At 35.1% G+C, this 22,415-nt stretch overlaps 2 protein-coding genes and 1 long non-coding RNA gene across 9 annotated transcripts; 1 reads left to right on the forward strand and 2 right to left on the reverse strand.

Moving 5' to 3' along the window:
• The first annotated feature begins 585 nt into the window (after positions 1–585).
• On the forward strand, positions 586–8,168 carry LOC100253892 (O-fucosyltransferase 31). Of its 2 annotated transcripts, none has more exons than XM_010666104.3 (10): positions 586–850; positions 1,415–1,477; positions 1,577–1,658; positions 1,799–1,869; positions 2,037–2,125; positions 2,236–2,439; positions 5,873–6,146; positions 6,698–6,925; positions 7,088–7,285; positions 7,535–8,168. In XM_010666104.3, exons 1-10 carry the CDS (start codon positions 722–724, stop codon positions 7,535–7,537), a joined length of 1,341 nt encoding a protein of 446 aa, XP_010664406.1. In that variant the 5' UTR covers positions 586–721; the 3' UTR covers positions 7,538–8,168. The 2 variants fall into 2 exon arrangements, with proteins under 2 accessions (XP_010664406.1, XP_002283844.1); XM_002283808.3 differs by having other exon boundaries at positions 587–850; positions 7,729–8,168.
• Positions 3,460–5,329, reverse strand: LOC104882499 (uncharacterized). Its single transcript, XR_788202.3, has 2 exons — positions 5,244–5,329; positions 3,460–3,743 (listed from the first exon to the last, which is right to left on the reverse strand). It is a non-coding gene; the product is annotated as an uncharacterized LOC104882499 (long non-coding RNA).
• Positions 8,169–8,334: 166 nt separating the features above from the next.
• Positions 8,335–19,742, reverse strand: LOC100259028 (mechanosensitive ion channel protein 3, chloroplastic). Of its 6 annotated transcripts, none has more exons than XM_010666105.3 (14): positions 19,268–19,742; positions 18,139–18,341; positions 17,996–18,055; positions 17,010–17,167; positions 15,792–15,915; positions 15,594–15,691; positions 15,398–15,511; positions 14,843–14,903; positions 12,264–12,413; positions 11,965–12,075; positions 11,059–11,226; positions 10,829–10,942; positions 10,352–10,408; positions 8,335–9,420 (listed from the first exon to the last, which is right to left on the reverse strand). In XM_010666105.3, exons 2-14 carry the CDS (start codon positions 18,214–18,216, stop codon positions 8,584–8,586), a joined length of 2,130 nt encoding a protein of 709 aa, XP_010664407.1. In that variant the 5' UTR covers positions 18,217–18,341; positions 19,268–19,742; the 3' UTR covers positions 8,335–8,583. The 6 variants fall into 6 exon arrangements, with proteins under 6 accessions (XP_010664407.1, XP_019072024.1, XP_010664408.1 ...); XM_019216479.2 differs by having other exon boundaries at positions 15,594–15,688; positions 19,268–19,692; XM_010666106.3 differs by having other exon boundaries at positions 18,239–18,341; positions 19,268–19,690.
• Between the last annotated feature and the right edge of the window lie 2,673 nt (positions 19,743–22,415).

The following is a 22,415-nucleotide window of genomic DNA, read 5'->3' on the forward strand; positions in this document are numbered from 1 at the left end:
GGACAGGTCTTGGAATCTCATCGTTTTCCACGGATGATTTTTGGTGTATATTGTTTTAAGAAGATAATATATATATATATATATTTAAAGGAAGATAAAATTTCATGTATTTTCGTGTAAAGATATTACACATTCAAATAAAAAAAGTTAATCCATATGTAAAATTTTAATTATTTTAAATTAAGTTAAGATTTTGATGGGTTGTCAGGCGAATTAAATAAAAAAAATAAAAAATTTGATGAAAGGAATGAAAAAATGTCCGTATTTGAAAAAATAATTTTGTTGTATTGAAAGTTGTATAGACCATAGACAACGTTATTATGATATTTTAAATTTTAAAACTAATATTTTTATAATTAGACCTTTTATTTTGGGTTAATTACATTTAATTATTATAAGTGGGAAATTTCAACAACAATCTCTCATAATTTGAGTGGAAAAGAAGAGAGTAAAATTAATAAATGGGAAGAGAAGGGGAGAAAAAAATTATTATTATACAAAAGGGTGTGTTTGATATTAAAAAATAAAAAAAATAAAAAGAATTCTTCGGAAATTGCATTTTTGACGTGCCTTTTAACTGAGAATCGAAAAGATAAACGAAAAGGTTGTTAACTAGAATCAACGTCCAGTGGCAGGAAAGGAGGAACTTCAAACGGCGTCGTTGGCTGTCCCAATTCACGTTCAGGGTTAGGGTTAGTGGTGTAATGCGTGATCTGGGACGATGAAGCTGTTGGAGGAGTTGAACCCATCTCAGAGAGTAGCATTGGGAGGTCTATTGGTGATCCTGTTGCCATGTTTCTTCCCCACTCTCTTCACTCCCTTGGGCCGTGCTTCCCCGTCCATTTTCTCCGTACCCCTCTTCGCTACTTTCTTGATTGACTTTTTTTCTTTCCTTCCATTTCTGAAGATTGGAAAAGCAATCCAAAGACGGTTATTCAATTATTTTATTTCCTTTTTCTTTTCCCTTGGTCACTTTCTTGGCTACCAAACGACTTATTGCATTTCTGGATTAGTGCGTGTGTATATCTGAGTGCATTTTGAAGATTCCCCAAAATGTTATGCAATTCGTCAATTAGTTGTGGAATATTTCTTCTTTAATTTCTATTATTCTCATGCTGCTGATGAATACCATCATCATATATACTTTCCCTATACATAATGGCATTTTTTCTCTCTCTAAAGAAGTTTACAACCATAGTTGGATCTGTCAGAAGAACTTTCTTTTGATATCTTGTTTCATCATGGTCTTATGATAACAACTTTTTGTTTTCAAATATTTCAAATACTGATATTTTATGCAAGAGTGGTGTCATTGTTACGGTCAGAGCAGAATTTTTCTTTCCATAGTTACGCTTACGCAAGTGTAGATAATAGGTGCAGTTCTTTTTCCCCTCAAACAACTGATGTATTGCAGGAATGGAATGCTCCAAAACCTAGGCATTTACAGCTACTGAAGGGCGCCTTGCAACTCCAAACTGTGAGTGGGTGCTAAAGAGGCAGATTCCTTTTTTTTTTTTTTTTTTTTCTTGATTATGAATTTCAGAATCTAGTAAATTTAATTTTCATTTTTCTCCAGCCTGATAGGCAACAAGCCAATCTCTGGTCTCCATTAGCTAACCAAGGATGGAAACCCTGTGTTGACTCTGCAGACACCCCTTGTGAGTTGCCACAAAACTAGGGTTAGGCATTAGTTGCCTTAAAATTCTGGTACTTACTGGGAAGGGATTCTTGGAGACTGAGTGGTTCTGATATTTGTGAGATGATGCTCTCCTAACAAACTCATGTTGATTCTATGCAGTGTTGCCAAAGAAATCTCAGGGGTATGTCCAAGTATTTCTTGATGGAGGGTTAAACCAGCAGAGAATGGGGGTAAGTAATAAGTTTTTACTTATCTTGTCTATTTGGAGGCTATGAAGAGGATGCAATGTAAATGAATTTAATGTTATTTTCCTGTGATTTTCTGTCAATTGGTTGCCTTGAAATAGGCTCTGAGTCATAATTTTTTTCTCTTTTTTTTTTCTTTGTTTCTTTTAAAGATCTGTGATGCAGTTGCTGTTGCAAAGATTTTGAATGCAACCCTTGTGATCCCTCACCTTGAAGTGAATCCTGTTTGGCAAGATTCAAGGTCTTTTATGTTTATCTATATTTGCTTTGTCTATATTTGCTTCTTTCCATGCAATGCAGTTTTCAGTCTGAAAACATCCCATTAATATGAAGTCACATTTTCTTTTGCAGTTCATTCGCAGAAATATTTGATATTGATCATTTTATTAATGTCCTGAAAGATGACATTTTTATAGCTAAAGAGTTGCCTAGCAAATATTCTTGGAGCACAAGGGAGTATTACGCAACCGGCATACGGGCTACTAGAATTAAAACTGCACCTATTCATGCTTCAGCTATTTGGTATCTGGAAAATGTCTTACCTGTATTGCAGAGGTTAGCAAGTAATTTACCCTTATTTCTTTGAGATTTACAGCAAGTTTCTTTTTATATTAAAAACAAGCTATTGAATTTTGTTTGGTGATAGGAATTTTTTGTTAATTCTATGTTTCTCCTGTTCACAAGACTTTTTAGTTTATCAGACTCCTGTTCATAAGACTTAAGAGGTAAACATTGTCAAACATCACCTCACACCCCTAGAAGTTGTTTAGGGAACTCATTGAGATGGTTGTGGTTTCATATCTTAATTTTTCTTTTGGTTAATGCAATTTTTTAATTGGAAACGGTATGTATTTGGAACCAAACCTGGCGACAACCACCCTCATACCCCAATCCCAACCCATTGCCACCTGGGTGAGGCCCCTGGGTCTTTTCTGGTTAATGTAACTCAACATTCTGATTATTCATGTTGTATTCTGCTTAGTAATGCATCTATAGTTCATCTAATCTTCTAAAAATCATGGGCTTTTTGACCTTTTTACTTCTTGCCAGGGCCTTTCACTTTTTTGAAAACCATGATCAGGATAAATGTGCCTCTCTTTCTAAACCCTTTTTTTTGGATGCAACATGGAAAGGCATCTTGGCCCATGTAGTTGCAACCAGGAAACGAGGAAAAAGATAAATGCCAGGGGATGTAGTTTGGGGAAACCTGATTGCCATATCAAGTATATGCCTTTGTCACCTATCAAAAACTAATTATAACAATTAAAGTGTATGCTTATGTTGTACATACAACTTAAAGAAGCATGCGATATGCAGTACAAGTATGGGTAGAACCCATCAACCTTTTAAAGTTCTTGGGAAACAATGTTTTAACTTTATATTTTAACACACATAATTCCGAAAGTTTGATTTTTTTACTGCTGATCTAGACATAATGTCACACCCTAGATTTTTTATTTACAAATTAAATGCTCAAATACAAAATTAGTGCTCCCAAAACTTAAAAAAATTGCTGAGTTTCAGGTAGCATTTTGTCCGAAAAGAGGATGTGGAAACTTGTTGTAAAGAAGTATGTATCCTGTGATAAATCCTTGAGACCATTAATTAACAAAATATAATCTGTTTCACATAAAGAAAACCTATACAATAATACTCTGTATATACCAAAACCTCATGGTTCACTAAGGATAACTCATACTACAAGTGTTCAAAAACAAAACATACATCATTCCATCAAAATGATTTAATTTTCCTATAATACAAAGGCAAAAGCCTCGAAACACTCTGAACATAGCATCTAATCAACAACACATGCAAAACTCAAGCATTGACCCCAACAAGTGTCTTCTGACCTGCATCTAGAAGTGGAAGGGATAGAGTGAGTTTACAACTCAGTAAGAAAGTTTATATAATCATCCTATGCATATCCTTAAAAATCTTGAATTAAACATATTGCAACATGGATAATAAACATATTTATAACCATTAACAAATATGCAATAATGTCAAATATGCATGTATGTTGTTGGTGGTTTCATCTGTGCTTTGCCTCATCCATTCTCTCACACATGATAAACTGTTAATCCCCACCAATATACATATCAACCATCAATGCTCCAAACGATGCATGACGATAAATAATGACTACTACCACCCAAGGACAAGTCATATCTTGTGTCTTTTAGGACTCATACCCAAGGGCAGGACCAACCCCTTACATCCACATTGGAGTGTCTTCTTCGAGGGCTTTAAGGGTTTTCACCCAAGGACCTACAGTCCCACATAAACAATATCGTCAAAAGATAGTGTTTGCAACTTTTCATAGATACTTCTCACTTACCAATCTATTCTCTGGATATTATCTGCCATTGTCCTATATAATTCTTGCAATGTAACCATACCGTGAACCATTTTCACAACACTGAACTTGTGAATCCTCATACCAATACATATCCAAACATCATTGCCATCTTTTAAAACAATGAACTAAGAACACCATGACACATTGAGACACTTCGTAAAATCATATTAAAGATATGAATTTCCAATAAACACTTCAAGAAAAGAAAACAAAGATACACAATAGAATGATATAAAATTCCCTACCTTACATTGACTTCTTCTTTGCAATTCTTCTATGTAGACAACCCTTATCTATTATAAGGAATTGAAATAAAACAATACAATTTAAATTTCCCAGCTATAAAAATTACACAATTAAAACTTATGATATTTTTCCCTTATTGCTTAACTTTTTTTTTTTTGGATAGATTTTACTGTTGCTAACTTTAATTTCCATATTCTTTATTTCAGTTCCTTATCTATTATAAGGAACTAAAATAAAACAATACAATTTAAATTTCCTAGCAATAAAAATTACACAATTAAAACTTATGATATTTTTCCCTTATTGCTTAACTTCTTTTTTTTTTGGATAGATTTTACTGTTGCTAACTTTAATTTCCATATTCTTTAATGTACAAGCCACAAGTTTTAAAATCAAATATAAGGTGAATTAAACAATCTTTTCTATGCATACAAATATTCCCTAATTAATTAACATACACTAATTATTCTGATTCTCCTTAAACTCAATCCATTAGCAAGCTCCAAATGCACAGATAAGCTTAATTAATCACATGATTCATCAATCTATTTTTCAATTAAAGCAAACTAAACAAAGAAGCATGCTGATTCTTTAGTCAAAAGATGCTTAAATTAAAATGCTTTAAAACCTAATTAACTTTGATTTATAATTAAAACATGATTATAACTAATTAAACTCAGTTTTCAGACAAACTTTACCGTTAATTTGCTACAAAATACTATTTGGAATCCAAATCTACCAAATTACTAACCTTCTCTTCTTGCTTACCTAGATTCCTCCACTTTCTCTCTCTAACTTCTCTCTCTAACCCACCAGATTGCTGCAGAGAATGGGCTGAAAATGAGGGTTAGCAGTCCTCATAAAGTGGTCCACAAGCAGGCACAAGGTGGCAATCTCTAAGGCTGCCACTAACCACAAGTTCCAAATTTTGCACTTTAGTCCCTCTATTTATAGGTTTTTATGCTTTTACTGCTGCCTATCAGTCCCTTAAGTCCTCTTGATTATAAATAATCTCCATGAAGCTAATACATGTGCTTAAGTCGTTAATTAATCCTACTTAACCTTAATCAAAGTTTAATTCATAATTAAACAAGATTAGCATTAAACTAGTTTTAGCCTTTAATGGAGTACGTTTAAGGTTAAGTAATAAGATAATCATTATTGTTTATTTAGTTCATTACTGCTAGTTATAACACGTAGCCCACAAATACACCCTGATAATACAATTGTATTATTTCAGCCTGGATTTATCATAAACATGTCCTATGCCTCAAGTCAAGGCGCCAATCTGAAACATGGCCCTGTTTTCTAACTGCTGCAGTTTTGAATTGTGGAACTACATTACATAATATGATAGTTACGATTCATAAATTGTTCCAGTTATGGAATTGCTGCTCTTGCCCCATTCTCTCATCGTTTGGCTTTTGACAACTTACCTGCGTACATCCAACGCTTACGCTGCAAAGTTAATTTCAAAGCACTAGTTTTTGTTCCTCATATCAAAGCATTGGGAGAGGCCCTTGTCAATCACATCCGATATCTGCCTATTGAAAGCAGAGCAGGAGGGACTGAGTACCTGCAGGATAGAACAGATGAGATTAACCACAAGCAAGGGGCTGGGAAGTTTGTTGTGTTACATCTTCGCTTTGATAAAGTATGATCCTCTTCTACCTTTCATTTATAGAACCATTTGAAGCTTGGATATGTTTTTTTAATTGTGAGTTTCTTGTAATATGTCTGGAGGTAAAAGTTTTTTCTAAAGGTATTATGCTTGAGATAACCATAAAAATTGAACTGTTTTTAATTTAGTGTAATTTAGTGTCTGGCAGAAGTTAAAATTCTACTTATTCTTGTCAAGAAATTTGAAAAGTCTGTTTCTGGACCATAAGTACTATATATCATGCTATACTGATGTGGTCATGCAGTTTGACAAGTAGGATCTAAAACAAATATCAACCGACAATTACTCCATCCACAGGGATTTCTGGACCATTATCATGATGCTACATCCAAATGCTAATCCATGATAATTGTCCAACCAGGTTTTTCTTTTAGAGGTGATATAGCCACCAATCTTTTTGTTGATAGAACATGATATCTCCATGTCCCTCATGAGTACCTTTGACTCCCCCCCCCCCCCCAACCCTTTTTTCTTATTAATTATTTTTTGTTTTTTAGGTTGTCCTCTAACCTGCTCTCACACAGGATATGGCTGCTCATTCAGCCTGTGATTTTGGTGGAGGTAAAGCTGAAAAAATGGCTCTTGCAAAATACCGTCAAGTGATTTGGCAGGGAAGGGTCCTAAAATCTCAGTTCACAGATGAGGAATTGAGAAATCAAGGGCGCTGCCCATTGACTCCTGAAGAGATTGGATTGCTTCTAGCAGCTTTGGGCTTCAGTAACACTACCCGTCTCTATCTTGCTTCCCACAAGGTTTGTCATGTACTTCCTCATGGGAGGGTGGAAATGTTATATGAACCCTAGCAGCTTGACAACTGGTTATTTGTGCGATTTATTATGTGCCTTCTCAGTGAAAAGTAAACTTGCATTTTTTGAGTTAGCGCTTGAGAATGGGATGAAAGAATTTCTTCTCAGGTTTATGGTGGAGAGGCTAGGATCTCAACTTTGCGCAAATTGTTTCCCTTAATGGAAGATAAAAAGAGCCTTGCTTCTGCAGAGGAACTGGCGAAGGTTGAAGGGAAGGCTTCTTTATTGGCTGCAGTTGATTATTATGTGAGCATGCACAGTGACATCTTCATCTCTGCTTCTCCGGGCAATATGCACAATGCGTTGGTAAGATTTTCTAGTTAATTCCTGGATAAGTTTCATTTCTTTTTTTGAAAGTCACAGATCAACTAAACACTGAATTTTCAGTTATTAATACTTGTGTTAGGGCCCATCTTCTGGTGGGACCCAATGCAATGCAATGTGTCTGTAGTGTACAGTGCCAGGGTAGTGTCAAGTTGTGCTATATTAGTCCTGTGGTCTTTATTTTATTAATTAAATATTGGGTAACCTCCCTTGAGGTTTTTGGCTTAACAGTGATAAGAGTTAGTTTTCATGGAACGGGAGGGAGGTCAAGTCTTATTATACCAGAAACTTCTTCAAGGGAGGTTTTCATTATCCTGACAACTGTGCAATTTGCCCTAATGGATTATGGCAGAATAAGAAAGATCCATATTTTAGCAGTCACATTCTAAACTGAGATGAAATGATATCTTGATACATATTACCAGGTGGGACACCGAGCTTACAAGAACTTGAAGACTATAAGACCGAACATGGCATTGTTGGGCCAGCTCTTCCTGAATAAGAGCATTGAATGGTCAGAATTTCAGCAGGCAGTTCTGAATGGGCATAAAAGTAGACAAGGGCAAATCAGGTTTAGAAAGGAGAATCAATCCATATATACATATCCTATTACTGATTGCATGTGTCAAGCTTAACTGTAAGATCTGTTGAAGGTTGTAATAATTAAAGGAATACTATTCTTTTGTCTTTTCTATAGTTGATACTCTTGTATTTTGCCTTTCCTGATATTCTGGGAATGGGTCATGTTCTGGAGGTTGCTGCAGTTAAAAGCTTACCTTAGTGCTCAATGCAGCATCCAACTCATTGTTATCTCAGTCGCTATGATTGTGATGGAGCTGCTTTTGTGCCCTCCGTGATTCTCTGAGATTGGGCTCATGTTACAGTAGTTTTTGGTTTGTGCTTCTCTATAATCTAGCTGACACAGTTAACTGCTCTTTCTAATGTCCACTTCGTTTGGTATCTAATGCAGAAGGGGGGATGCTGAGATCTCAAATTTTAAAATAATGGAAGAATCTCTGATAAAGATCAGATTGATGAAAACAATTTCTTGTATTTCAAGAATGCAGACAATAAATCTCTGATTAATTGCCAATGCCTAATTGGCCCAAAGATTCTTAATGCAATAATCATTTACATTCCTAAGAAGTGCATGACTACAGTATAAAATATACACTGCATAATGCTAGCCTTAAAAACACAGCTTTGAGCATTTCTGCATGGTGCCAAACCAATGACCTCATGATCACCTTCCTATATCCCACTGGTAGCTCGATCTTGCACTAGGAGCTGCTGATGTCTATCTGACCTTCTTTCTTATCCTTGCCATTGGGGGCTGAAACATTGCCATTCTGGCAGGCAGCCAATTCTTTTGATTCTGCTCCGCTAGGGGACACAACCATTTCTTCTTCCTCAATTGGGAGTGTCCTTTTTGAGCCTTCAAGAGCTACACCAAGAACAATGTTCTCTTCCAAGGCAGGGGTAGCAATTGATGCTCGATTGCCATCTTGCTTTGCCAATGGAGTCGCAGAAGGAAGACCATCTGCTTTTCCAGCACCAGATTCTGGGAAATTCAGTGACGGCTTCTCAAAAGCTGATCCACCTGGGTTTATGTCCTCCCTCACCTTTTCCATGCTTGCCTCTGACTGCTGTTCTTCATAGTTATTTTGGGTTGAACCATCAGTCACCATATTCTGGATTTTGGGGTCAGATATTGACGTTGCTGAAACCTTACTGTTTGTGCTGGAGTTGGAGATTGATGTTGCTGCAACGTTGTCATCTGTTGTGGAGTCAAGAATTGACGATGCTCCAGCCTTGGCATCTGGCTTCGATTCAGATGTTGAGCTTGCATCAATATTGGCATCTTTTTCCTCGTTCTGGCATGCTGAACCTGTGGAAGCCTTGGTTTTATCATCACCATTCATTTTATAAGAGGGCTCAATCAGCAGGAGTGGACGGTTAGCAGCTGCACTGGAGCGGGTGAATATCGGGTCAGCAAATGGAATATTTTCCATTTCCATGTCAGCCATGCTGTATTCTTTCTGAACCGTACGAATGGGTGTTGCAAGGCGAGCTTGATGATGGCTGATAACTCTGAGAAGATCCAAGAGTATTGCTTCCTGATTCATCAAACATTGATTGATCTTACGCAACCTTTCCAGGTACTAACAATAACAAAAGAACAGAACATTATGAACATCCACATAAATGGGATATTAAACAAAACCCATTTAAGACTGTTGTGTCTGGATCAGAGAATAGAACTAATTATCACAGTAACCAATGTATACTGAGGAATGGATTGGGATTACATTTTGTACTCATGGTCACTCCACATCTCTAAGAAATCTCAAAATCTAGAACGTTGCCAAACCTCCAACCAACCCTAAACCCCAATCCACCATATTCAGATCAGTGGAATCAGGTTTATTTGAAAATTAATGCTAAGGAAAATGATTCTCATATTTTGTTGTCCTATGGAAAATATCAAATAAAATCACATATAATTAAAGCTAGTTAGAAACTTCTGCATTTTCAAATTATTTTAATTTTTATATCCATGAGTTAAAATAAGTGAAATAAGTTTGTAGCAAAGAAAAATAATTTATCGACGTTAATTTTTTTTTTTCTTTCATTTTTTATTTACTTCTACTTTTTCTGTCTTTTTTTTTTCCCTTGCATTTTCTCTCAAATTTTCCTGAAACCAAACATAGTCAAAAGGTTCACAAAGTGGCAAATGGTTCAATTGGGATTGGGATTACATTTACAACTCATGATCACTCAACACATTTCTAAGACACCAGAATGTTGCCAAACCCCCAATCTACCCAAGAAAAGAGATAGATCCAGATTAGCAACTGGTATCGTATTTACTTGAAAACTAATACAATACATGTGGTCTTCAAAAATTATAATCATCGATATGCAGCGATTAGCAGTGGTTCAATTTTGATTCAGAAATAGATATTATTTTGCAATGTAAGGGTCACAGCAGCATACATGTATTAAGCATCTACATAATGATATCCAATCATAATAAACTGCAATTACCTTCACACAAAGGTACTCTTCAAAACGTGGGGTTTTCACAAAGCATGAAACCAAAATCTGTAACAAAAGAACCAATTAACAGATATTAACATTGGAAAAAGGCTACTACAACCTATTGTTCTATTTCCAGTATTTTAGATTTATAACTGAGATCAAAGCAAGAAAAAAGTGAATTGAAGTGATGGTTGGAAGTTAACAATAAGACATGAAAGAGTTCCAGTATATTAACACTGTTTTTCTAGACTACAAGAAGACATGAAAGAGTTCCAAATGAGCTTCAAAAACCTAAAAACACTGTGCACTTGACAAATTCGACTCTGAACCCCTTCTACTGTTAGTGGTACGTCCATGATAAACGAAAAGTGAGTTATAAAAAAATCTCTTCCAGAAAGCCATCTTGCTCAGTAAGAGATGATAACAAACCCTCTTTATGAAAATATGATCAATTAATGGAAAAAAATTGCATGATGGCCTTACCAAAAGAGCCTGGTTCTCTGGATCAATATAGTCCAGAAACACTCTTCTATGCAACCTTTGCTGCTCTACTTGAGGATTTTTGGCTAAAACCTTACGCATATCAGCTACAATATTCTGTGAGCAGAAAAGAGAGGACCCAATTCATCAAATGAAGTGAAAGGACCAAAAAGAAGTGCTCAAGTAAGCAAGATCTAGTTGACAGGTAGATAAAGCAATTTTTGCTCACTCACATTAATCTTATTGACATCCAAGTGGCTGATGGCAAGGTGAGTCTTGATGCGCCAATGGGTCTTCTGGCTAAGATTCCTCACAACATTCACTGTGAATTTGTGGTTTGGAATGTGAACTGCTTCCCGATCATCACCTCTTATGATTGTCGGTGACCACCAACCCACATGCTGAAGTAATATGAATTATTATCATTAAAAAACAGAGAGACAAGGTTGTTGAAATTATTGTGGCCTTCATGATCACACGAAGTTAATCTCCCATATTATACATCTACTGTACGTATTTGCATCTCCCGCATTATACATCCACCGTATGTGGAAAGATTAGAAATATAATGTATATGAAAAGTGGCAAGGCATTATGACCAAGTCATGTACCTATATTAAAGTTCCATATACAATGAATGCTACATGGGATTGAAAGAGGTGGATCCATATAAATCATGTAAGAAGCATCCATTTGTAACTCTTGATGGGTAAGGTCACTTATAAAGGGGCCCTTAATCCCTCTCTCCACTCATTATAAGTTTGTGAGGTTTCCCATCATGTATGCAAACATGAAGGAGGGAGTAAAGAGACAGAAGATAAAAAGTGTCAATACCAATACAAAGCGACAAGGTGCTACCTAACGTGATGCAATTTTGTAAACATTCTATGTAAGGTTATCCTTGTCATAATGACATAAGGTGAGTTTTCTAGATTTATTATTGATTCATTAAACTAAAAACTAAAGATCTTATTTACTTGATTTTCAAACAAATGTCTGTCAATTCCTAATCTTATTCATATTGCAAAGCAACCAATTTGCTAAGTCTCACTTATGTTAAGTAGAGGCACTGGAAAGGCCTTCTTTCTCTTAGCTATAATCCCTTTCTAAAATTTTTGTGAAAAAGAGTAAATACAAACCTCAACAGTCCCAGAAACTTCATAACCTTCAATCTTTGTTTGAATCCATTCGTTCACAACAAATGGTCGTGTTGCATGGATCATTACGCTTGAAAGGAAATTTGTGAATATCTGAATGAATCAAAAAATAAGAAAAGCTTTGTGATAAATGAAGATTCACCTGCTTAACAGAAATCAGAAAGGAAATTTCACTCTAGAATGGTCTTGATGAAGGTATACACAAGGATGATCAAGAGTATGGTATGAACCAGAGAAACTGAAGTTTGAATAAGGAAGATAAGGAGAAAAGGGGGGTTTACCTCACGACCAGCAAGGGTGAGCAATACTGTGCCAAGACCCCCAGCAGTTAGCCATTTCTGGGTGGAAAAACCCAGCAACTCCATGAACAATGAAACAGCAGCCACCCATATTGCAGTATAAACAGCTTTCCCAGCAAACTGGAAGCCCATCTGCCAAAAGCAAGAAAATATTGCTGTGGTGGAATAATAATTGGTCATTGCACCTAGCAGTGCTTCGAAATAGCCGAGTATCAGTTAATAGCTCCCTAACCAAAATGTTAAGCCCAAAAAAAAATGTATGCCATGATGCTTCCCATGGAGGATAATAAATGAAGACGTAATTTCCGGAGTGCCTAGGCATTTGAAAATCAATAGTAAATATCCTTCAATTAGACCTCAGACACAGGCCACACCCTTCATGAAAAGAAGGCGAACTAAGCCAATTAGAATTCAGAAAAGAGTTAAGAATGATTTTGAGATGTATGCCATCATCTATAGAATTCATATTAGAAGTTTAAACCAGACGAAATTATTTTTTTTCTTTATAGACAAAGGCATATTGAATTAATAAACACCTAAAAACAGGGGGTGCACCCTATGTATATAGGTAGTATACAACCAAAAGCCCAACCAGGCTGCAGAAAAGAGAGGAAAGACCTAGAAATGGGAAGGCTAGTCTCCATTAAGGACACCCAAAAAATTCAAAAAAAGATGGATTGTCTAACCCCAAACACTACTGAGACCACTCTAATAGTGAATGGATAAAGAGCTTCTTCAGACTTTGGTCAGATATCTCTTCCTCTTGGAAAGTCTTTTGATTTCGTTCTCCCCAAATACACCAAAAAAGACAAATCAGAGCCAATCTCCACATTGCTCTTATCTTTTTCCTTAATCCCTTAACTTTTCATTGTAGAAGAAGATTTCTCATTGAATTCGGGAACACCCATACCGGTCCGAAAGAAGTTAATAGCACAGTCCAAAGCTTCTTTGCCTTATCGCAATGAATCAAAATGTGGTCAGCCGATTCTTCACTGTCTTTGCAAAGACAACACCTATTGGCCATGGACCATCCACTCTTCATTAACGTGTCTACTGTTAAGATTTTTCCCCAAATTGCTTCCAAAGCAAAAAAAAGACTTATAAGAGGAGCACACGAACCCCAGATCTCTTTAGCAGAAACCAAATGAAATTATAATAGAAATTTGGATCTTCTTTATTCACTTAAGGTGTCAAGGATAATGTTGAATATTCACTACCATGTCATTATCAACACATTGAGTGATATCACTAGTGTGGAAGGGCTTAAAAAAGGATGAAAAAAAGACTAAGGTAGTGTTTGTTTTTTTGGCTTTTTGCTAAAAATAATTTGTTTTTAGAATTTAGGTTGTTTGTTTTTCTACTTTTTCATGACTTATTATAAACTTTTTACTAAATAGAAAAAGCCAAAATATGTAGCTTTTTCTAAATAGAAAAAATAACATATTGATTTTTTTTTACTTTTTAATACTTAATAGAAATAAAATACTACAAAAACAAACAACCTAATATTTAATACTATTAAGCATTAAGGTTCTATTTAGAATTAAGTGAAAAAACAAACACCACCTAAGATTTACTTACAGTTATTCATGGATTGTCAACTGTATCTATTGTTTGGAGTGGGACTTAAAGCATGGAAGTTGACCATATTAATGCTCTAATTTAAGCATCTGAAATTATCATTGTAATATAGAAAAATCATTTCATGGAAGTATTTTCATAATATGAAGGATGCTCAAGAAATACACCGATAACAAAGAGGAAGTCACTTTTCTTGGAATTTGGAGATATTAACAACTAAAACAAAGTATCGACTTTCTAGCAGCAAAGGCAATAGAATAGAAGCAAGAATTTTCAAGAACCATTTCCTAGATCTACCTTTCCCTAATACCAAGTAGAGCAGATTAATAAGATGAGAAAATCCATCCAATTGTTACTCTCCACATGATCTGAACCCATGAGCTACCTCAATAACAAATGGTACACAACACTCAATTGGTGCTACTATATACTAGGAAAGTGTCTCTTGCTTTGTTTATAAAGCTACTATTTCCCTGTCCAAAAAAAAAAGGGGGGGGGGGGGGGGGGGGGATCCTTTCTTTGGCTTCAGTTACAAATCAATTTTCTCCCAAAGATTTTACACCATAGTGGTTCATTCCAAAGAATAGAGGGAAGTTGGCAAAGTTTGAATTTTATTACTTTAATTCATTTATTAACTCAACACTTTGTTTCACTTTGGAGAAACAACGATAATGCTTTTTCCCAGTAACTGAAAAGGAAAATAACATAAAGGCATTGCATTGCATAAAAACTACATTCAAAGGTTAATTTTAGCTCAACAAAATCATCCACACTAGTAATTGCTTCCATCTGATTTAGAGATTGCAAGTAACTAATTACTAAATTCTCATGCTACAAATTGATCATCTTTTATTAAATTAAATCTTTCCAAAACATGTACCACAGTGGACTGTGACGCAACTTAGAATGACAGAACAAGATAAGCAACAGAAAAAAATAAATAAATAAAAGGTTGCATATCAGAAGTAACAGAAACATACAGTTCTAGCATCACTGGAGTCATTGTTTTCCATGAAGAAATTTTGTACTTGTTGAATCAAGCTGCACAAAATGAATATGACTACATTTAACCACTCAAATGCATACCCCACATAACTAAATCCAAATGATTGGAAAATCAACATGATAAACACCAATAACAGAAATACAAAAATAAATTAAAAAAAAAAAGTGAATAGTTGGAAAGATAATATATATTTATGGAAACAATAAAAAAAAATCAGAAAACATCTTTTAACAAACATACTAGTTAAACATATTTAGGGAGCATTGACCACTGAAACAGGATTTATGCCAACACAGCAAAAGTCGGAATAAGTCATTTGGCTTATTATTTGTCATTTTTACCATTGACAAAAAAAAAAAAAAAAAAAGAGCATGTTTTTAACTGCAACAAATCCTCAACAACTGCTTCTACTAATTATTTTGAGAAACATCTACCACTAAGTAGCTTGAACAGCATTATGATTAAATGTATAGATAAACTTATCGGATAACTCCTCATGGGAGATGATTGTCACAGCAACCACACTCACCTTGATAAACAATAGGCAGAGGCCAGCACCGTTGATAACGATCGTATAAAAATTAGAAGTCGTTGCTTAACAGCTTGGCTCTCTTTTGAAGGTAGAATGATTGGATCCAATGCTCTAAAAATGAACCCTGCTATTGTCAGTACAGTAGACTGGATGGAAGTAGATGCTAGTCATGCAGAAATATCATGTTACAGACCTGCAAATAAGCATTGCTCCAATCCAAAGCAGCAAAGGTTGAAGGTAATAGGTCAGAACATAATATGTACTACTCTTTTTCCAACTACTATCGGTCTTCTGCAAGAAATTTCCATAAAACAAAGCATCAGATAATTAAGGGATTAACAACTGTTGAAAGGATTAAAAAATACAATGGTGAAAGAATAATAGTCTGTACATTGAGGAAAAGATTCCTGCTAAGACGCATTAGCGGCCCTAGACCCCATGCAGCAAAAGCAACAATGCTAACTGCTGGAACCAATTGAAGTACAAGAGGCCTTCCTCGTAAAGCATTACATGACCTGCATCATATGATGGAAATTGTGTCAAGATCATACATCTTAAAATGGAAAAGAGAGAAAAAATGATGTTATGTTGACACCAGTCCATGTAGGTATTATGTACCTACTCCAAATATTAGCTCAAAATGGAATCAGGTGCACAAGATCATTTTACATAACAAAACTCATAATCCTATAAATTGACCATTATCTTATCAGATCAAGCATGGAAGCATAAAATTTGTTGACCATGTGAATATTGGTGAAATACTGCCCTCCAACTAGGACCTACTTCTAAAGTTCATTTATTCATATTTTAGTGCAGGACCAGCATGTTATTTTTCCGTACTATTGGCAGTTGCATCTAGTTTAACAAATGTGACATTATATACTCTTTATTATTTGCTTCAACAGGTAAACCGGGGTGACCAAAGGACAAAGACGTGGACTTGATCATCTCAGATATAAGGCACATCATGTTCTTTTAATTCTATAAAACAGGTAATGTTCCAAGGTACAAAGTCCTTCCAGCTTAAGAGAACCCAAAATAGGCAGTTATGCACAGAAGAATGCCACATGTCCAGGCTAGGAAGTAGGAATTTTGGGTAGGTTAGTTTTGTGGCTCAGGATAGTTTTATTTGCTACTTCACAAAGACTGCATGCCTCTTGTGCTAGATTATTCATATGAATAAAGTGTTATAAATGAGACAGCCATCTAGACCTATGCGCACTTGATGACAACAAGTACAAGAAATACAACTTACTTCTAGAAGAATTGATCAAACAAGCAGATGAACCTCAAAACAAATTTTCTTTTAATGCTTGACCAAAGTATTAACAAAAATGATTAACAATAACAGGTGGACATTGATAAATGTATGTAATGAATAGTTAATTCATTGATGCTGCATAACTACCATGGAAAAAATTTTGATTATCCAATCAAAGGTACTAACTCTCACAAACTTATGAACACTAAGCTACAGCAGTACAAGTCATATTTGTATGTAGATAAACTGTATATATCCAGCAGTAGAAATACAAATGCACTTCATTAGTGTTTACACGGTTGACTAAAGAAACTCTAAAATTACAAAATGTAAAAACAGATGTACCTTGTCAAAACCAAGGCAGCAGATTTTAAAACTGAAATCTCATTTCCTCCACCTGGTGCTAGAAAAGATCGGCACAGGAAAAATTCACATCTAGAAGATACAGGAGTTATTGACCCACGCATGCTATTTAAAAGATGAAGACTCAAAGCATCCTGTCTCTGAAGATGAAAATCATGTAATCAGCAGAAGTTCTCTAGGTTTCACACTTTAAGAATATTAAATTTGTTAAAACTTCTATTTTTGGCATACAAATGCATCAATTGCTACATATGTACATAAAAAAATGTACCAAATACATGATCAATTGTTATCTTCAGCAAGCATTATAGTCTTGAAGGGTAAACTTCATAAAAGATACTCAAATCATTAAATTATTGTGATGGGCTGCTAGGACATCAGTTCACTAATTGCTTGTTGAATAGGGTTGCATAACCCCATAACTACATTCAAAGTCATTATTCAACACCTCACACCATGAGTTATCCATCAAATCCCTAATTGTGTGTTGAACCCGTCATATGTATATAGCCCCATAAACAACTTCATCGCCAATAGCAGAAATCTCCAAGAACCAACTTTGAGTCTGGAAAGTTTGCATCCAGATTGAAATGTAGGGGAAAAGTGATTTTAGAAAGAAATCAACTCACATAAGTCAAACTTGTATACAGTTGGTGCAAATATCAACAAACTGCCATACTTTAACCAACTAACTAATCTCCAGAAATAACAGTAGACTGGAAACCTCAACCTGACAAAACATTTGGATGCAGAATGGAAGACTAGATATATCTAAAAAATCAGTATGGACCCAAAAAAGGAAACTAAATATTACAATATATATTAAGTGCCAAAAATTACAACTAAATATTACAATATATACAAAGGGCTGAAGACATGATAATGACAAGCAATTTCAAGAACAATGTTCAGAAGAGCACAAAATTTATACATACACAACGAGTTACAGATGCAAAGTAAAACCATACCGAAGCATGAGATGAGAGAGTGATGCTGAGAAGATGTAATCGATCTTTTGCCATCATAATCTGGAGAAGAGGGAAAAAAATAGCATCCAGGCTCAAAAAGAAACTTCTGAACAAGAAAGAATTAAAGGATACAAATAATGTACCTTAGGTTGGTTACTGTACCCATGCCTATTCTGAATTCCCAATTCACGGGATAATTGCATAGAACCAGCAAGGGCCATCCTTAAGAAAAAGCAAAGATACCTCTAGTGGCACAATATCATAATGCACTTCAACACTGCTTATTCTTGGACAACACCAATCATTTAATGCAGAAAGGGCGTAGATCCCACAGGTTCCCAAACTACTGCACGATCAAGGCACCAGGCCACATGAACTTTAATTCAGTAAACAGAAAGGAAGATAAAAATGTACCCAGCAACTACAAACAAACTTCCTGAACTCTTTAAAACAACAATTGATTTATAACTATTACACAGTGAAGTAGTTTAATTGGACAGAATCAAATTGAAGAAACCTTCACACAAGTTAACAAAATATTTGGCCAAGAAAATCCCCACTCCCCGCGCGCCCCCCGCCCCCCCCCCCCAATCAAATATTCCTCCATACTAAATATTTAGTTATGAAATCAGTTTCTTTCCAGGAAAGAAGTCCGCTGACAATGACAAAGCTACAACTGGATGATTTACCTTTGTCACAAGATCGAACTCCAAGATTAGTCCCAATAAGGATAGTATATCGTACAGATTATGCAGCCTCTATCCTAGATGGAAATGATCCTCCTAAAACCCAGAAGATTTTTAAAATAAGTGGCTCAAACTACAAGTTTTTGGAATTTAAGACCGAACTTTTCACCCATTAAGTCCTCACGCTAAAACTGTAGACAACTTGCAATTTAAGATGAAAACTGAAATCCCTCACGTCTCGTGCTAGAACTGTAGACAATTCAAAATAAAAGCAAACTTAGGTTTGTCCTACCACTAGGTTCCAAGAAACGAAAAAGAAAAAAAGAAAAGAAAAAGGAAATTCAACAAAAATCGGCGGAATAATGGTAAGACTTGGCTCAGTTGACTCTTCTAGGGAGGCGAAAAATACTAAGTTCCAATTATCCTTTCTCTTTACCTTCTCTTTTTCCAAGCAGTTCCTCAGACATCAATCAAACTCAAAAACCCTAGATTCCAAAATGCCTAACAAATAATCACATCTACCAATTATTAATTGCCAAAATATCCAATCATACCTTTCTTGGGAACCAAAACAGAAGATAATTACCAGATTTCACCTCCTCAAAATGGAAGAAGGGTTTCAGTTTCAGGTAGAACTTCAGAGAAAGTTAGGAAGACGGTCGATGATAACATGCGCCGGGAGTTTCTGTTCTCAGTTGTCAAATCTAAATTCAATGTTCCGTATGTAGGATAGTTATACTGTGCTATTTACGTGGCGACTCCAGAGCGTGATTCTATCTTTTTTTTTCCATTGTTTTTAATCTACTTTCCGCTTCATCGAGACGCGGCGTTTCGCATTAAGAACGGTGCCGTCGGTTAAAGAATGTTGACGTGTCAACTGGGCCTTCCATTCACGCGCACCGCTGGCAGGTTAAAATGGGGGTGAATCGCACAAAAAACGGTAAACACAACTCAACACGGCGTCTTTGTGTCGGTATCCAAGGAGGCTTTGTGGAACACGTGTACAGTGGCTGGTTGCGGTGATCCAACGGGTGATGGATAGCGGAATTTGTCTTGAAATATCTTTGCAGTGTTTGTGAAGCTTCGGACATGGTGTTCCTACCGTTGGGAAAGCGACGTTCATGGTTTCGGATAAGCTTACGTGTTATTTGATTAATAAATTAATAATTTTGGGACCACGAACGATGAATGGTTTAATTAAAGAGGTAAGTAGAGCCCAATGTTACCTGGGCCGAGTTTTGGAAGCCCACGTCGACCCCAATGTTGCGTGTCGTTTATCTGGTTGACAGGTAGAAGCGTGCGTTGTTAGATGAGCACGTGTATCTATCAGTGCTTGGTTAAAGAGGGCGATGTTAGGCCGTCGTGGTAGCAAAATTAATCATGATGCTTATTAGAGAGAAAAAAAAATACTTCATATCTCATTAATGTTTCACCTTTATTGGGCTAAGCTCTTAATGTTTCATCATATCGGGAAAAGTTTACGTTTGATTGATAGAATAAAATATGAAAAATTATATATTTCATGATATATGTATATTTTAAAATATGATTTACAATATAATATCTTAAGATATAATATTTTTAAATACACATATAGTATAAATATGATATTTCAAGGTAACATACTAATTAAATATATTATATTATATTTATATTTAATTTATGAAATAAATAAAAAATATATATTATTTTCAATATTAAAAATAAAATTATATTAGATTCAAATATTTTCTATATAAAAAAATTGTTATATTTAATGATATTTATTATTAAAATATTTAAATTTTATAAATAAATTTTTTTATATTATGTTATTTAATATATAAAAATAATTTATATATCACATATTAATATTATTTTATAAATATTTTCTTTTTAGTTTTTCTTTTTTATCATAAATTTAATTTATAATAAAAACTTTACTTATAAAATAAGTATATTAAAAAATAAAAAATAAATTTTTGATATACACATATCTTATATCTTATCATGATATTAGCATATCTCATATGAAAAGAATAAAAAAATTATAAAAAATAAATATTTTATTGTCTCATAAAATATATAAAATTTTAGTGAATGAAATTATTTTTTCAAAATTTTAAGGAAAATTTTAAAACCACATAATTGAATGTCATTTTAAGGATAATATGAATATTTTACAGTAATTGATTGTGGTTTTAATGTTATTAGGCGTGGTTTGTAAAGGAAAATTTAATTGTGGTTTTAAGAAAAATTTAAAATAAAAAAACGCCATGTGGATAATTGCGTGGTTTTGGTAGATATTTTAGGTGGGAACTACTTCCATTATTTTTTTCTTTAAAAGCCCTATTTTGGCCATGCTTAGCATGCGGAAGAGAGGGGGTGTCCATCTCATCATATTAAACGCCTTACCACTTGCCAGCCGACTTCTCAAGGTCTACACGTGCCCCCATTTGGACATGCATCGTACGTCCCCACAATTCCCCCATTTGATAGGTGCAGTACCCTGATTGCTCCCATCTAGAATTTTGGGCATTGCATTTTTTCTTCCTCTACATTTCCTATCTTCGCCCTCTTCCCTGCTCTTGTGATTCAGCTTCTTTTGTTCTCTTTATCCCTCCGCTCATCTCTTTGGTTTAAGGTAACTGCCATGGTTGATGATGACGGACGTTGTCGCGCTGGTCCATTAGTTAAAGATCCCTACTCCTGTTGAGGTTGTGAGTCTTTTCTGCAGGGACCAGTTGCGGCGCTCACACACCCACACCAACGAGGGTTACATCCTAGTGGAGCACCTAAAGCTTCCTGGCCTCTTCCTCCCCTTTTGAGGCATCTTTTTAGTTTTGTGAAGGTGTCACTGCATTGGTTCAATCCCAACTCGTTAGGACCCATAATACAATGCAATGTGTCTATAGTGTACAGGGCCACGACAGCATCTAGTTGTTCAGTATCAGAGCTGTGGTTCTTAGTTTATTGACCAAATATTGGGTAACTTCTAATGAACCTCCCCAGCAATAATATTGACCTCCCTTGAGGTTTTTGGCTTAACAGTAAGTAAGAATTAGTTGTCATGGAACGGTAGGGAGGTAAGTGGCATTCCAGAAACTTCAAGGGAGGTTTTCATTATCCTGTGTAATTTGCCCTAATGAATTATGGCACAATAGAAAGACACATTTTAGCAGTCACATTCTAAACTTAGAGATTAAATGATATATTGATACATATCACCATGTGGGACACCAAACTTGCAAGAACCTGAAGACTTTAAGATCAAACATGGCATTGTCAGGCTCTGACTAAAAGACTTAAGACTTATTTATAGGACTCCAAACCTTGACAAAATCAATTCATAATTGCAGAATAAGAGCTCCTAATATAAAACAAATTATCAAATCATAATCAATGTGGGACAAAGATTCCTAAAATAAATCAAACTCTTGATTGAGCCAAAAACCAACATTGTTATCTCTGTTGCTAGGATTAAGATAGAGCTACCTGCATGATTTATCATGTTTATATCATAAAGCCACCTTTTAAAACAGAGCTTCAAGCATTTAGGATGAGATCAAAGTTGATGACAAACCTGAGCTCAACTAGAATTAATAATGTAAGTTTCACTAACCTCCCTTGAGATTTAAGTCAAATACACTTGCCGGTCATGAATTTAAAATTTCATTGAATACATCTCTTATTTTGAATGAGGAGATGTGAATGAAAATAACAAATAAGAAGAGTAAGGAATGTCTTTTATGAAA

This window comes from Vitis vinifera, chromosome 18 (genome assembly GCF_030704535.1).
Source record: "Vitis vinifera cultivar Pinot Noir 40024 chromosome 18, ASM3070453v1".
NCBI classification, from domain to species: Eukaryota; Viridiplantae; Streptophyta; class Magnoliopsida; order Vitales; family Vitaceae; genus Vitis; species Vitis vinifera.